Source organism: Leucoraja erinacea, chromosome 22 (assembly GCF_028641065.1).
Source record: "Leucoraja erinacea ecotype New England chromosome 22, Leri_hhj_1, whole genome shotgun sequence".
NCBI lineage: Eukaryota > Metazoa > Chordata > Chondrichthyes > Rajiformes > Rajidae > Leucoraja > Leucoraja erinaceus.
The window spans coordinates 20,692,597-20,706,969 of record NC_073398.1 but is presented as its reverse complement, the minus strand read 5'-3'; the positions used below and the strand labels follow the sequence as shown (position 1 = coordinate 20,706,969).

Sequence of the window (14,373 nt, the reverse complement as noted above, 5' to 3'; positions counted from 1 at the left end):
TCAAATTGTGAGTTCAAAGGATGGTTCAAGAGGATGTGGATGAATTGAGTAAGTGGGTGAGACCTTGGCAGATGTAATATAATTTGGAAGCGGCGTTTTATTCACTTTGGGCATTACCAATAGAATTATTATTTATTAAATGGTGGGAGATTGGGTTGTTGTTGTTCAAAGTGGCCTACAATTTGCTTGTACGCAAGTGATTAAAAGCCAATGTGCTGGTACAGCAAGTCATTGTAATGTATACTGGAGGTATAACCCAAAATTATTCTTTATTTGGCTATCTTCACCTTCAAAGATAGCTTGATGTGATGTATTTATTGGTGTACTGTACCATTGCTCAAGAGCTTGTCCTAACAATTTGTTTCCAAAACTTATGGATCTTAAGATCTTTTATTCCTATTACTCCATTGTGTATAGGATTAGTATGTGAAATCCACATTTTCTATTGTATTGTTAAAGTTTATATATTTAAATAGTTTATTTTTGCAAGGCACCACTTAAAGCAGCTTTTAAAAAAAAATTAATTACATTCTTTTGATAGGTTATGTCATTCCTAGTCGTATTACCGAGGAGATGCTATGGGACTGTAAGCAACTGGGAGCACATTCTCCAGCGACTCTTTTGTACACGTTGATGTATTTCAATACCAAGTATGATTTTGCCTTTTCATTATTTGTTTATAAATTCCAATTTGAGAAATCATTATGTGCTGTGTACTTGAATGATTTAATCTACTGTAGAAATTGTGTTCTTGTTTTTTTCAAATTGCGGCTTACAAATTACATTATCTTCTCAATAGTCAATAGTCAATTTAATTGTCATTTGGACCCCTTGAGGTCCAAACAAAATGCCGTTTCTGCAGCCATACATTACAAACAAATAGACCCCAGACACAACATAATTTACATTTTACATAAACATCCATCACATCGCTGTGATGGAAGGCCAAAAAAAACTTATCTCTCCACTGCACTCTCCCCCCCCCCCGATGTCAGAGTCAAAGCCCCTGGCTGGCGATGGCGATTGTCCCGCGGCCATTAAAGCCACGCCGGGTGATGCAAGGTCGCACACCGGGTCTTGATGTTGGAGCCCCTGGCGTGCGCTCGCAGAGTCCCGTGGCCATTCCAAGCCACGCGGGGCGGTGCTGTGAGGCCCTGCTCCAGGAGCTCTTCGACCCCGCAACTCGGGCGGGAGAAGTCGCCGTTGCAGGAGCCCTGAAAAGCGGTCTCCCTCCAGGGACCCGCGGGCTCCCGGTGCCGCCGTCCGCAGACCCGCAGTTGCAGCCTCCGAATCAGCAGCAGCAGCAGCAGCGCTCCACCACCGCTCCACCCGCTCTGGACTTGGCCAGCTCCGCGACAGTGAGATGAGTCGGCACCAGAGTCTCCGGCTTCTTCTGTTGGAGGCCGCTCCTCATTGCAGCCCCAACGACAACTGAGACCCGACAAGAAAAGGTCGGGTCTCCAATGCAGGGAGAGATTTAAAAGTTACTCCCTCCCTCCCACCCTACCCCCACCCCCCCACACACACCCCAACAAAAAATAACAAAAACTACATATAAACATAGACAAAAAATAATAAAAACGCGGACGGGCTGCAGAGGCCGCTGCTGACGAGAGTCGCGCCGCCCACTTTCTATTTAAGCAAGACTGTTATGGTAACATTTCTTCAATTTGGTATACTTTTTTTTGTTGCAACGAACAATATTGAAAGGGGAAAGGTTTTTGCTTCAGTGCATTCTGCACTCTATAACAGTGAAATGTTTTCACAGGTATTTTATGCTGAAAACTGTAGAACAACACTCCAAATTAGCTTTCTCAAAAGTATTAAAGCAGATGAAGAAGAATCCTGGCAATTCAAAGGATAAGTGTTCCAGTATCCGATATCTACGACTATATGGGCAACATCAAGCTGGGCAGAAAGGTGGGGTGCACTTTTAAAAAAAAAAACGTTATTAAAAATTTTTGTGACCTATAAATTATTGTGACCAGACGCACCAGAGACTGCAGATGCTGGAATCTGAGGCAAAAAACAAAAGGTATGAGGATCTCAGCAGGTCAGGCAGCATACGCGTGAAAAAGGGTCCTGACCTAAAACGTCATCTATCCATTTCTCTCCACAGATACTACCTGACCTGTTGAGTTCCTCCAGCATTTTGATTTTTGCTCAAGTGATTGACTTGATGGCTAAATTGCAATAGATAAATGTGGAGATACAATATGCAGATTACTAGTATTGTGTTTTATGCGTATAGGAAATGTTTCAGTGAGCAAATGTTTCTACTGTGACCTTTGTCTTTATCTACTTTCCTTTGTCAGATAAGCTTAGAGTATTTGATTGAAGCATTATAAAAAAAGTGCCCAATGCCCCTTTTTCACTACTAGAAGTTAATTTGAAGCCTCCGCTGTTATTACTTGCTACAGATATGTAAGTGTTGCTTAGTTGATTTACATTTAGTCATTTACAAGCAGATGTTACTGTTACAACATTCCTGTTACTTCAGATTTATTATTACATTTTGACTCTATTTTGAGTACTCGTTTCGCAAACTGGTGATTTCAGTGGATTAAACATTCCTGTCGCTTGTGATAAAACTCTTTAGCTGCAGTATTTCGTGACATTGTAACTTAATCTCCTGTGCCCTGTCGGAAACTTCAAGGTGTTTACATAGGACTGGCTTCAGTGGGCGTCCATGGAGCTTTATGCTATGCACAGAAAAAGTGTTTCAAGGCTTACTGTGAAAATGTATTCAATGAACTACATTAGTACATTGTTGTTTATAGTTACATGAAAAACTTGTTGATTAGAACTATTAGAAGAGAAATTATGAATTTGATGTTTGTCTTTCAGTTACGGAAGACATGTATGTTGAGCAACTTGAAAATTCTGAGAATCCTTTGAGGTGTCCCATTAAACTCTATGACTTCTACCTCTTCAAATGGTGAGGCATACCAGGTTTCTTTCATGCAGCAATTGTGATTTTCTTTTAAGTTGCACTGTTCTCTATTCTTGATGTTTCTGTTTATTATCATATAAAGGATTTATTTTAGTCCATGCATTGGATGAGCAGGCCTAAACTGAGTGAAATTATCTTTTAAGGTTATTAAAATTAGAAGACTTTAATGATCATTTTTTACTCCATGTTGAATATAATGCAATTAAGTTCAATTTTTGAATCTTTTTGTCAATTGGTTAGATTTCTATCTTTTTGTCTACTAGTTGACTTTCCTCCAATTATTCTTGCATTTGGTGCTGATGCCTCACTTATATATTGTGGCATATATCAAGTTATATTCCACAACAGCCCTTGTCTGCACCTATACTGTCTTGGTTCAAACAGGTGTAGAATGTTTCATTTTTTTGTGGAGTTGTGAATAGAGCTGAATATTCATGGTCATCAGTGTTGATGAAGTGGCTCAAGATGGATGGCCCAGGACACTGTCCTGAGGAATTACTAAAGCAATATCATGAGCCTGGGAATGATTTTACCTTTGATAATCACAACCATCTTTTTTGTTTGAGACATGACTCCATCTATTGGTATGTTTCCCTTTGATGCCCCTTTAGTTTGGTTTAACCAGGGCTCCCAAGTGCCATTATCAAATCATGTGAAGTTTCTCTTGCCTTCCCTTTGAACCAAGGTTGCTTCAAGCTGTGCGCTCCTGATTGGGTACCAGTAATGTTATTGGTGACACACTGGTCAACCTGAGGAGTACTTTCAGCAACAGACTGGTTCCACCAAGATGCAGTACAGAACGCCACGGGAGATCCTTCTTCCCTGTGGCTCTCAAACTACAATTCCTCCCCATTCTGTCATGTGGTAGACTGACTCCCCACTCCCCAGTCTTTGCACATCCCCAATCCTTTCTATTCGGCACTTTAATTTCATGTATCTTGTGTTTTATGACTTGGCAGATCAATATCCCTCCTAGGATAAATGAAGTTCTATTGTATCGTGACCGTATTACTTGTAGTAGTTCTATACCTTTGACAGTAGACTGGGTCCTCATTAGCCTGATTGGATTTGACCTGTGTTCTCTCTTTTTAAAACTTTTACATACAACATGTTATTTTTTTTGCCTTCCAAATGTTAATTTTGTTAGAAATTATGTAATTAACCAAATAATTCACATTAGTTTTACTTAATATTATTCCATGCATGAGACCTCTCTACAAATTTTTAATGTTAGCTATATGACTTAATTAATGAAAGCATAATGTTCCTTCCATAATGTAAGGTTGCATTTCCAATTATCTTGAAATTTTAGATTTATCTCAAAGACTGAGAGCTTAGTTTAATTTCTTGCTTTTATTTTTCATTATTCGACTGAATAACTCTGGCATGTCATTTTCCATTTTAATGTAGTCCACAGAGTGCTAAAGGACGAAATGATGCCTTCTACTTGAATGCCGAACCAGTGGTTGCGCCAAATAGTCCAATATGGTATTCAACGCAACCTGTCAGTTATGAAGCAATGGAACAAATGTTGACCAGAATCCTAATGATAAGGGAGGTCCAAGAAGCTTGCGCAAATACGCATATTCCTTCATTCCAATGAAAAACTCCCCAAGCTGCATGATGAGGGAAGAAAGTGCTTGACAATAGCAACTCATAGGATATTATTTTATGGAAGACAAGTATCTTGCCTTTTCCTGCGCTCTCAGAAGATGTTCATGCACGATGTGCTTGAGAACTTGTGAATTATGAAAATGGATGTCGAAATTTGTAAACCCAGTGGAAATTTTGGGTGGATTATGTTCCAGTTCTAAAAGCCTAACCAGTTCTATTGTTTCTTTAAACTATACTGAAATATGTAACGGTTTAACTGAACAAACTGTAAATAAGAGGAAAATTTAAAAACTATTTCTAGTTGGTGGTAGTAAAGTTTGCTAATTATCTTTAAATTTAACAAAGCTTTGAAAGTAAATATAAATTATGTGCATTCCAATTTGTGGCAACACAGATAATTGTGATCATTGTATAACTTAATTACTTTGGATCTAGACTCCAATTCCGTCTCAACCTGTATTACTGATGCTTCCATGAACAGTCGTCTTTTTAGCAGACTGATATGTTCTTTAACATGTTTTTGTATGTAATGTACCTGGTGTACTTCTGTGCCTAATGTGGATATTCCACTACATATTTTGAGAAGAAACTTTATAAAATATAAATATTGCATTTGCATGAACAGAATTAAACTAGGTTTAAGAAAAAATGTTGGTTTTAGGTTTTAAACCATATCAACTTTACCTCACGAAACCTGTGACATTATGGCTTGGTATCAGACGGGCACAGGATAATTTCTTACAGACTATAGTGTGCTAGGAAGATTTTGAATAGTTCGGTTTGGTGGTTTTTACTTTTATGGGGACAATTTTTTTTTTTCCATTTTACTTCATTTTGAATCACGGATTAAAATAAACACTGTTATACTCATGTAGTGCATACCAGGGTTGTCACATTATCTTTGTAAGTTTTTTAATATAAATCATTCACTAATTTCGTTGGTCTAGGTAGAAACAATAAATTTTGCCTATAAAAATATAACAGCTTATTGGTTTTGAGTATGACATTTTTGTTTTGAAATCTAAGAAAATAAGAACCTTTTAAAGGTTGTCTAAATATCTCGCATCCATTAATTGGATTAAAAAAAGACAGATCGGTAATTAAAATTAATTACTGCTGATTTAGACATTCTCGGCAAGTTGTCAATATTTTCCTGTATAATGGAATTCTTGGCACAAGAGAAACACTGATGGAATTTTTTTTTTAATATTTGCAAAAGGACAGTTAAAGCTTTGGTTTGGGGATGAGTTTGCCTTTTGTTTGAGGTCAATATTTGGTCTTAAATGTTCCAAATAGGATTCTGCTTTACTTTTATGCTGTTTCTATTGGGTGCATTTAATATTTTGGATTTATTTTGTTTTGTTGGCTCTTACAATCTGTATGATTTCATTCAAGTTATTATGTCTATTTGTCATTTTTTTCTAGCATGCATGTGAACTTTTATGGCTGTAGATTTCCAAAACCATCGGAAGTATACTTTAAAATCGATGGCTTAGTTTAAAAAAAATGTTATTGAATTAAGTTTTCATTATAATGCATACATTGAATGTAAACTTTAAGAACCTCAATCATTTCAGTAATACTTGGCTACTATACTTTCATCTATTGTGCTTTTAATACCTCTAGTGTTCCCCAAGGATTCACCACTGGTTCCCCTTTCATTTGAGTACAGTCAACAACATTGTACAAGTTGTGGCAATGAGCAGAAACTTTGTCATCTCAAACTCTAGATTACCAAGGCAGAATCTCCATCTCTCTACCTGGGAACTGTTTGAAATTGTGCCAGATTGTTTGAAACTTTAGTGCCCTGAGATGCCTTTGATTAATATTTCGATGTAATCACCAAGAATGTCTACTCCGTTAAGTTATCCTACTCTGGCCTAGTTCATTAGCTGCAGAGATCCTCGTTCATGCTTTTGTTGCTTTTTATGGTCTTGATAATTTTAATGTCATCTTGGCTGGGTCTCCCTCCATCTGCTCGCTGTAAATTGGATGTGTGACGGCTGACCATATGATATCTTGCACCATATCCTACCCTCCTATCCATTTTATTAGCACATTTGTTTCCCCTTTTAGTTACATGGTTTTGTTAATGCTGTACTGCTTGGTAATAGCATCCTTGTAAATGAACTCTTAATAGCAGTTTCATCATGTCTTGTAGTGCATGCTCACTGCCTCTTTCTAAGCTACTACATGACCAGTTACTAAAAATGCAGTGTTCAGGGAAATGAGAAGTTATGGTATGTGTTATTATTGTTTCGTAATGTGATCTTACAGTATTTTTGCCTTGCCTCTTCATGGTTTATGTGTTAACCAACTTTCCTCTGATTTCAGGGAGCATTAAATCCAATATTTAGAAGTTAAAATATTCTGTTCACTTTAAAGTATAATAACTGAGGAATTTTAGTTTTTGAGACAGTTTGCTAATCTGCAAACTGTTTGTATTCATGGAATTGTGCCATTGCAAATTAATTTAAGGAGGTTTATAGTGAAAACTATTGTGCAAAGGGTATAGTAAATGTATAAAACAGCTTTAAGGCTGAAATGAACAAAAGCATTCACAACACTACTTATTTGAATACAGGAAAACTATAGGCATAATGTGATTATAGGAGGACTAAATCAAAGTTCATTTAATATTTTGTAGATTATGAATTATTACTTTGTACTATGTTGAAATATGATGCTATACCTGGCAAATAGAGAACAGCACATTGCACAAATGGTAAGATATGAATGTCTGAGCACATACTATAACGCATCAAAATGTACTGTATGAATATAAAAAATAATAAAAATGTTTCTCTTTCCTCATGCAGCATCACAACAGACATCTGTTACTTGCACAAGGATTTCATTATACAAAATACTTTTTGTTCCAGATATTGCATTGAATTAACTTCTAAACAATGAAAGGACAACACAGCAGGTTAGGCTTATTTTTAATTGCAACTGGAAACATTGCACTGTGAAAGGTTTTAAGCAAGTACAGAGGTGGGGAAATTGAAAGAAGAAAATAACAAATTGGAAAAGTGTTGAAATGATTAAATGACTTACGGTATAAGAGGAAGTTGTAGGTAATAGATAAGGACATGTTAATGACACAAACAGCAACATTCCCAGCCTTTTGCCTAAAGGAGAATCATGCTTGTAAAGTGAGATAATTGAACTCCTTTTAGTTCAGAAAATGCCATTGTTTCTAACCAAAAGAGTTGCAGGAACAGGCCCTTTGGCCAACAATGTCCACACTGAAAACAATGCCATGTCACTGGTCACTTCTGTCAGTATGTGCTCCATATCTCTCTATTCCATGGTTATGTACATTTTTTAAAAGCCTCCACTCCTGGCAGCATGTTTGAGAAACAGTTTAAAACAAATTGCCATACCCATCTTTAAATGTTATGATGTATTCCAGCTACTGAAACAATTGATCGTGAAAGGCAGCTTGTGCAGGGATTATCTTGCTTGGTTGTCCAATTGCGTGAAGTACGAGTATGTTGATTAGTTTGGTTGATGAAAGGGAAGAAACGTGGCTTAATTCCACTATTAAGAAAAAGGAGCAGAAGGCCAACTGGCAAATTGAGTTTGCTCCATGGCTGAGCTACTTCAGCACCATTTTACTCTGATTCTCTTAAAAGTTCAGAAACCTTAATTGGTTTGGAATGAATATACTATCTGAACTTCCAGGATAAAACATTTCTAAAAGGTTCACTATTCTTTAAGTGAAGAAATGATTTGTCATTTCATTCTTCTATCTGTCCCTTCTCTGACGATGTAAGCTTACCTTGTTTTTCAATCTCGTATCTTGCCGGAGATGCGATTGATTTTCGGATCGTATCTCCAGTCGCTCTGCAGTCTAACATCATGAAGCTGGAGGCTTTGCTCGGACTGACTTTGAGCCCTTGCCTGGGATCGACGTCCAACCCGCGGTCTGCGGATTTCACCATCGAGAAGCTCGCAGTCTTGGGTAGAGACCGATGTCGGGAAGCTCCAAACAATGCAGAAGGTTTCGACCAGCCATGACCGGGGTCAGATCGTCTGGCGCGGGGGAGCTAAGATTCCCCCCCCCGACATCGAGGGTTCGGGAGCCAAGATCGTCCCGTCATCAGAAGGCTCGAGGCCCCCGACCGCAGGAGAACAAAGGGAACAGATTGAACTTGTTATCGTCTTCCATCACAGTGAGGAACGTGGAGGATGTTAAAATGTATTTTGTGTGTTCTGTTGCTTTTTATTGGTATGATGACTATGGCAAATTAAATTCCTCGTATGTTGCAAAACATACTTGGCTAATGAAGTATGATTATGGTGCTTGATTCCTTGACCTGTCGGTGCTGCGTGAGCTTACTTTATTCCCAGGTTGTAGTTTAGACTCATGACATCTGCAGTTTTACAATTACCTTATTTCCCACATTATATCCCATTTGCTAGGGACTTGCAAATTCAGCTTGTCTGTATCCCCTTGATATCTTCCACTCAATCCCATATTTAACAAGATGCATTAGAAAACTTGGGAATGTGACATTTGGAACCCTAAGATTGATAGATCATGTATAGCTAGGGCCCAAGTACTGACCACACCACTCAAAACCGGACAACCCAAGAATAATGTTTATTTTGTTTCCTTGTTGGTCAATGTTATGCACTATATGCATATTAATTTAGATGGCATATTTTACCTTTGGAAGGATATTATGAACTGCAGTATTCCAACTGGTTGAAAATAGTCATGAAATAGCAAAACTGAATAATTCGATTATTTTGATCTTTGATTGTTGTGGCGTGTGAGAGGCCGAGAGATCTGATTGGAAATATTTAAAATTGAGACATTAATAGGGTAGACAGAACCATTTTCCCCAGGGTGGAAATGTCAGTAGAATGCAGGTTATGAAGAGTGTGGTGGGTGCCTGGAACACACTGCTGGTGGTGGAGGCAGTTAGGATAGTGGTGTTTAAGAGACTTTCAGATGGACATTATAGGTGAAAGAGAATATGGGAATTGATTTGTATGATTCATGGAGAGTACTTTGCTATGTTTTTGTTGTGTTCTATTTTATCCTTTAATTCTATATTGCTACAGATGCAATGAAAATATTTTAAAAAAGTGAAATAGAACACAAAATACAGTTAGACTATTTATTGCAGGTGACAATTAAGTTTTCTATGTCTTGCACCAGTGCTCCCTCTTGTGGCAACTCCAATTGAGTTTTTGGTGATTTCCAAGATTTTTTAAATGCAATCAAGGCCACATTGTGAGTTCCTTTTTTAAATAGATGTATTATTAATGTTGTACAATAATTATTAATGCCATAAAAGAAACCTTAAGTTAACTACATCAGCTTACATTCAACATTTCTGCCAAACCAAAGGGATTTATCAAATTTTCCTAAAGTTTCAAGAAATCAGAGTTAAGGAGGGAGTGTGCTCCATTTACAACTTAAAACCAGCAACACCAAAATGTGATGGCATCATTTTCCTCAAAAGTCTTCTCTTGAATTTTGACAATTGCAGCCTTTTCTCAGCAGGTCCTCTCAGAAATAGATATGTTACATCTGAAGATAACAACAAAAAAAAATCATAAGTATTGCAAGCAATTGCTTAGGCAGGTCTTTCAAAGTTTGGACCAAATGGTCTATTGTATGATAGCACATAAATGAAGCTATAACTGAAACACTCAAATTTAGAATAGCTTCAAATAATTCATTCAATGATTGGTTTAACTCTAGTAGCACTGCAAAAATATCTAGCGATGGTGCAGAATCAAACCATTGTCACTGTATCACACTAAATGATTTTCCCAATTCATTTTTTAAGCTGCTCTTTCACCAACAATTCAGTAAACGTTCTTACAAATTCATTACTGTACTCAGAAGCACAAGCATGGGGTGGAGATATCAGAAATCGTACAAGTATCCTCTAAGAATTGAACTACTTAAAAAAAAATAAAGGTTACCTTTATAAGATATATCACCTTTGCCAGTTAGGGTGGTGCAACCGTAGAGTTGCTGTCTTGCAGCGCTGGAGACCCAGGTTCTATCCCGACTATGGGAGCTGTCTGTACGGAGTTGTACGTTCTCCCCGTGACTGGGTTTCCTCCCACACGCCAAGGATGTACAGGTTTATAGGTTAATTGGCTTGGCACAAGTGTAATTGTCCCTTGTGTAGGATAGTGTTAATGTGCAGAGATCGTTAGTCGGTGTGGGCCGAAGGGCCTGTTTCCACACTATCACTAAACATCTTTTGTTTTCCAACTAAGCCTATCAAAGGTGATTTTTTTTTTTTACCTGTGTGGGTATATTTCCAAGTTTACTCTTTTTTAATTAACTTTCACTTTAAATAGTCATCCACTGGATTAGACCTGTCACTGTTTTTATGCAGACTGTTTACAGATAATGCCCAAGCTTAGTTTTAGTTGAACTATTAGCATTGTTTAAATACAAATCATAGAAAAGATGGGATCATAAATTAATGGGTATTTAGAAAACAAACTTGCCTTCTTCACTGGGTTAGAAGTTCATTTGGGAGATTGCAACCAACATATACATTATTTAGAACACAGTATTCCAGAAATGTGCCCCAGCATTGGTCCTATAAAGAATTACACATTTTAAAATCAGCCTTAAACTCAAATGCCACAAGAAATTCTCCTTTAAGTTCAGGTTTCATGCAGCTACTTTTATTAAATAAAATTACCACATTCGCAAACAAATTAAGTTATATTAAACAGAGCTTGATATAACTAATACCCAGTTATTCATTAAAACAATGTCAAAAATCCTATTACACAGAGTTCTACCCACCTTAAGGAGAATATGTGGATTCCCAACCACAATCAGTAATGCTTTAGCTCTGGTGATTGCAACATTAAACCTTTTTGGATTAGAAAGAAATCCCAAGATGTGACGCTTATCCTCAGACAGATTTTCTTCACTCGACCGTACCTTTGCAATAAGCATATTTTGTTTAAGATTTCTGACAAAAAGGTGGGAAAAAAAACACTGATTTGCTCTGCATTTAATATCCTCCTGAAAACTAGTGAAATATTTTAAATTTACGTAACCTATTAGAAATATTACTAAGCGAGTGTGAAAAATTAATGCTGCAGAGCAGAATCATTACTTCTGGTGGGTTGCTTTGCCTCTAATCAACATTTGTACACAAGTCTGGTTAATGGATTTCAACTTCAAAATTTACTTGAAAAAACTCATGACCAATGAAGGAATGTTGTTACCCCATCACCACCAAACATCTTATTCCCAACATTTATGATACAAATATTTAATATAATTATATAAACTAGCATCTGCAGTTCCTGGTTGCTATATTTATTTTAATCTATCAGTAGATATTAGGACTGTAATTAAAAAAGATTTTGCTTCAATTTTAAGTACTCAGCTTCACGAGCATTACTAAATAAATCATGTTTAAAAAAAAAGATTACTCTGGTTTCTTTGATCTGCAGATTTAAGGAACAATTACAGCTCTATTGAACACTAATGCACCATATTTTCTAGCACTAAGCACAAAATTACACCAAAAATGATAGATCCAAAAATTACAGATCTACTGTATTGATATGATCAATCATTATGATTGCCCTAAATATTTTTTATTGTGGTGTTGTATAGAGTAACATTTATTAAATGATCAAATACCAGACAAACTAAATAGTTATTCCTGTTGACAGTACTGGTCCATATTTAGAGGTAACAAAATGGGGGATTTGGGCAAAAAAGGGTTAACTGCTTTTATCATCGACTGATACCCAATTGTTAATACATGGTTTAAAGATGCCTAATACACACCTAAATTAGTGTAACTTACTGTTGACACAATTATAACCATTTTCTCCTGGCCTTGAAATTCTTCAACAGATCCAACCTTTAAATCGGCAAGATTTACACTTCGGAGGAGGACTCTAATTTTTTGTACCTATGTACACACACACAAAAAGAGATTTTTTCACACAGGAGCCTCATGATGATCCAGGTCTGCGGAATTAAATATTTCAATTCTACGTGGTGCATCTTGCTCGCAATTATCATTGGATCTGAGTATTTCTCTAGTCAAATTTTCTGTTTCAGTATTTGTCTTGACATAACTTTAATAGGGAAGCATTATTAGCTGGTAACAAATACCACAGCACGTTTGCATTTTTCATACATCATACAATTCTCATACATCCTTAAGACCCACCTACTTCCACTATAGACACAAAAAGTTTAATAATGGCACCCTAAAACAAAAGGATAAATATGAAGTTACTGTGTGTACCTGCTTTTGGTAGGGTGTTATGATCCCAATGTCTGAAGGCTGCACTGGACTTGTACAAAGTTTTACTAGCAGACAACAATAACGCATAACTTGAACTGCTTCTTTAGGATTAAACCATGATGGATTGCTACCTTCTCTCATTTCATTTCCCTGAAAATTGAAACAATCAGCAGTTACAAAATTAGAATCTGAGAATGAAATGTCATGCATCCTTTCTGGAAACTAACGTTGCAAAGAAACTAAAATAGTGCATTTCATATCATTCCATGCAAGTGCATGTGTGTACTTCACACCACAAATAGAGTTCAAGGGAATATGAACCATTGCCTTATGAATACATTTGCATAGCGAGTAAAATCAACTTGTTTTCTGCCACCATTGCTAAAGACAATTTAAGTGCTCAATATTTTTGGATTCATTATTTCATATTGGGCTGGAAGTCAGAAAGATGGACATCAGGAAGGAAAAAACATTTACTGGAAACACTTAGAACAGGCAAGGCCATTAGGTAGAGAAATTGAGCCAATGTTTCATATTGTAACTGGAAATGTTAGAAGACGGGTTTTAGGTTGCAGAGAGGAGGAAGGTTGGAGTGAACAGAGGGAATGGCCATGCTACAGTGTCGCGCAAAGTTGTCAAAGTACCAACTCCTTACAAATCAGCAGCTGGAGACGAGAGAGAAAGGGACATTGAAATGGAGATGTGAAGCCATATCTGTGGAGAGAGCAATGGAGAGGTCGTTATTTGAAATTAAACGCAGTATTAAATTCATGGGCTGCAACATACCCAAAAGAAAGATGAGGTGTTTTTCTTTAAGCTTGCATTGGACATAATTGGTAGAAATAATGTAGAAGCATAAAGGCAGCGTGTTCATAGCAGGATTGGGCATAAGGAAGTAGAGTTCTGGGCAATTGAAAGCTCAGGATTGTCCTTGTGGACTTGCAAGAGGCCACCCAATCTACAGTTGGTGTCCCCAATGTAGATTGTGTATGTGTTCGGTGGTCACCCCTACACTGGATAAACCAAACAGAGGTGACTATTTTGCAGATCACCTGCAGCAGCCCCCTAGGATTTGATAACAACGTTACTATTTTCAGGTAATAATCTTTCAAACCTCTTCACAAATGTGCTACGCCTCTATTTCAATATGCCTCTTTATTCTTTGCTCCAATTACTGTTCTTTTTAAAAAAAAAAAAAAAATCTTGACAACTTTCATCTGCACTTTTTCCTCACCATCATACCCCTCTGCAACTTAAACACAAATTTATTGTTTTGCATTTCCAGTTCTGATGAAGGGTTCTTAATCACTAACACCAACTTTGTCTCTTCCAACATTTGCTGCTCGACTTGAGTACTTTTGTTTAGTTTTCTGTTACCTATTTTCTGGATCGAGTTGAAATGCTTACTAAATGCGCCATTAGAGTTTAAAAATAAGTAGGGATGCACATTTAATAATATCATGGCTAATCTTACTGCACGTTCCCATTTAGTTAGTCACCCCATTGTATATCAAGTATCTATCTACCTCCGTGTCA

General features: G+C 37.0%; 2 protein-coding genes across 4 annotated transcripts in view; one reads left to right on the top strand and one right to left on the bottom strand.

Moving 5' to 3' along the window:
• LOC129707772 (transcriptional regulator QRICH1-like) overlaps nt 1-7,381 on the top strand; it is a 38,264-nt gene extending 30,883 nt beyond the window's left edge. For 2 of the 3 annotated variants that reach the window (XM_055653060.1, XM_055653059.1), the window contains exons 6-9: nt 542-650; nt 1,769-1,920; nt 2,848-2,938; nt 4,364-7,381. In XM_055653060.1, the coding sequence (XP_055509035.1) occupies nt 542-650; nt 1,769-1,920; nt 2,848-2,938; nt 4,364-4,556 (545 nt within the window). In that variant the 3' untranslated portion in view covers nt 4,557-7,381. Of the gene's footprint in view, nt 1-541; nt 651-1,768; nt 1,921-2,315; nt 2,788-2,847; nt 2,939-4,363 lie in introns of those variants that run through there. The other variant, XM_055653061.1, reaches the window with a different exon arrangement.
• Nucleotides 7,382-9,820: 2,439 nt separating this feature from the next.
• Nucleotides 9,821-14,373, bottom strand: part of LOC129707773 (RNA helicase Mov10l1-like) — a 39,056-nt gene continuing 34,503 nt past the window's right edge. Inside the window, 5 exon segments of the mRNA XM_055653062.1 lie at nt 9,821-10,115; nt 11,057-11,151; nt 11,364-11,504; nt 12,388-12,495; nt 12,838-12,987. Of these exon segments, the coding sequence (XP_055509037.1) occupies nt 11,062-11,151; nt 11,364-11,504; nt 12,388-12,495; nt 12,838-12,987 (489 nt within the window). The 3' untranslated portion in view covers nt 9,821-10,115; nt 11,057-11,061.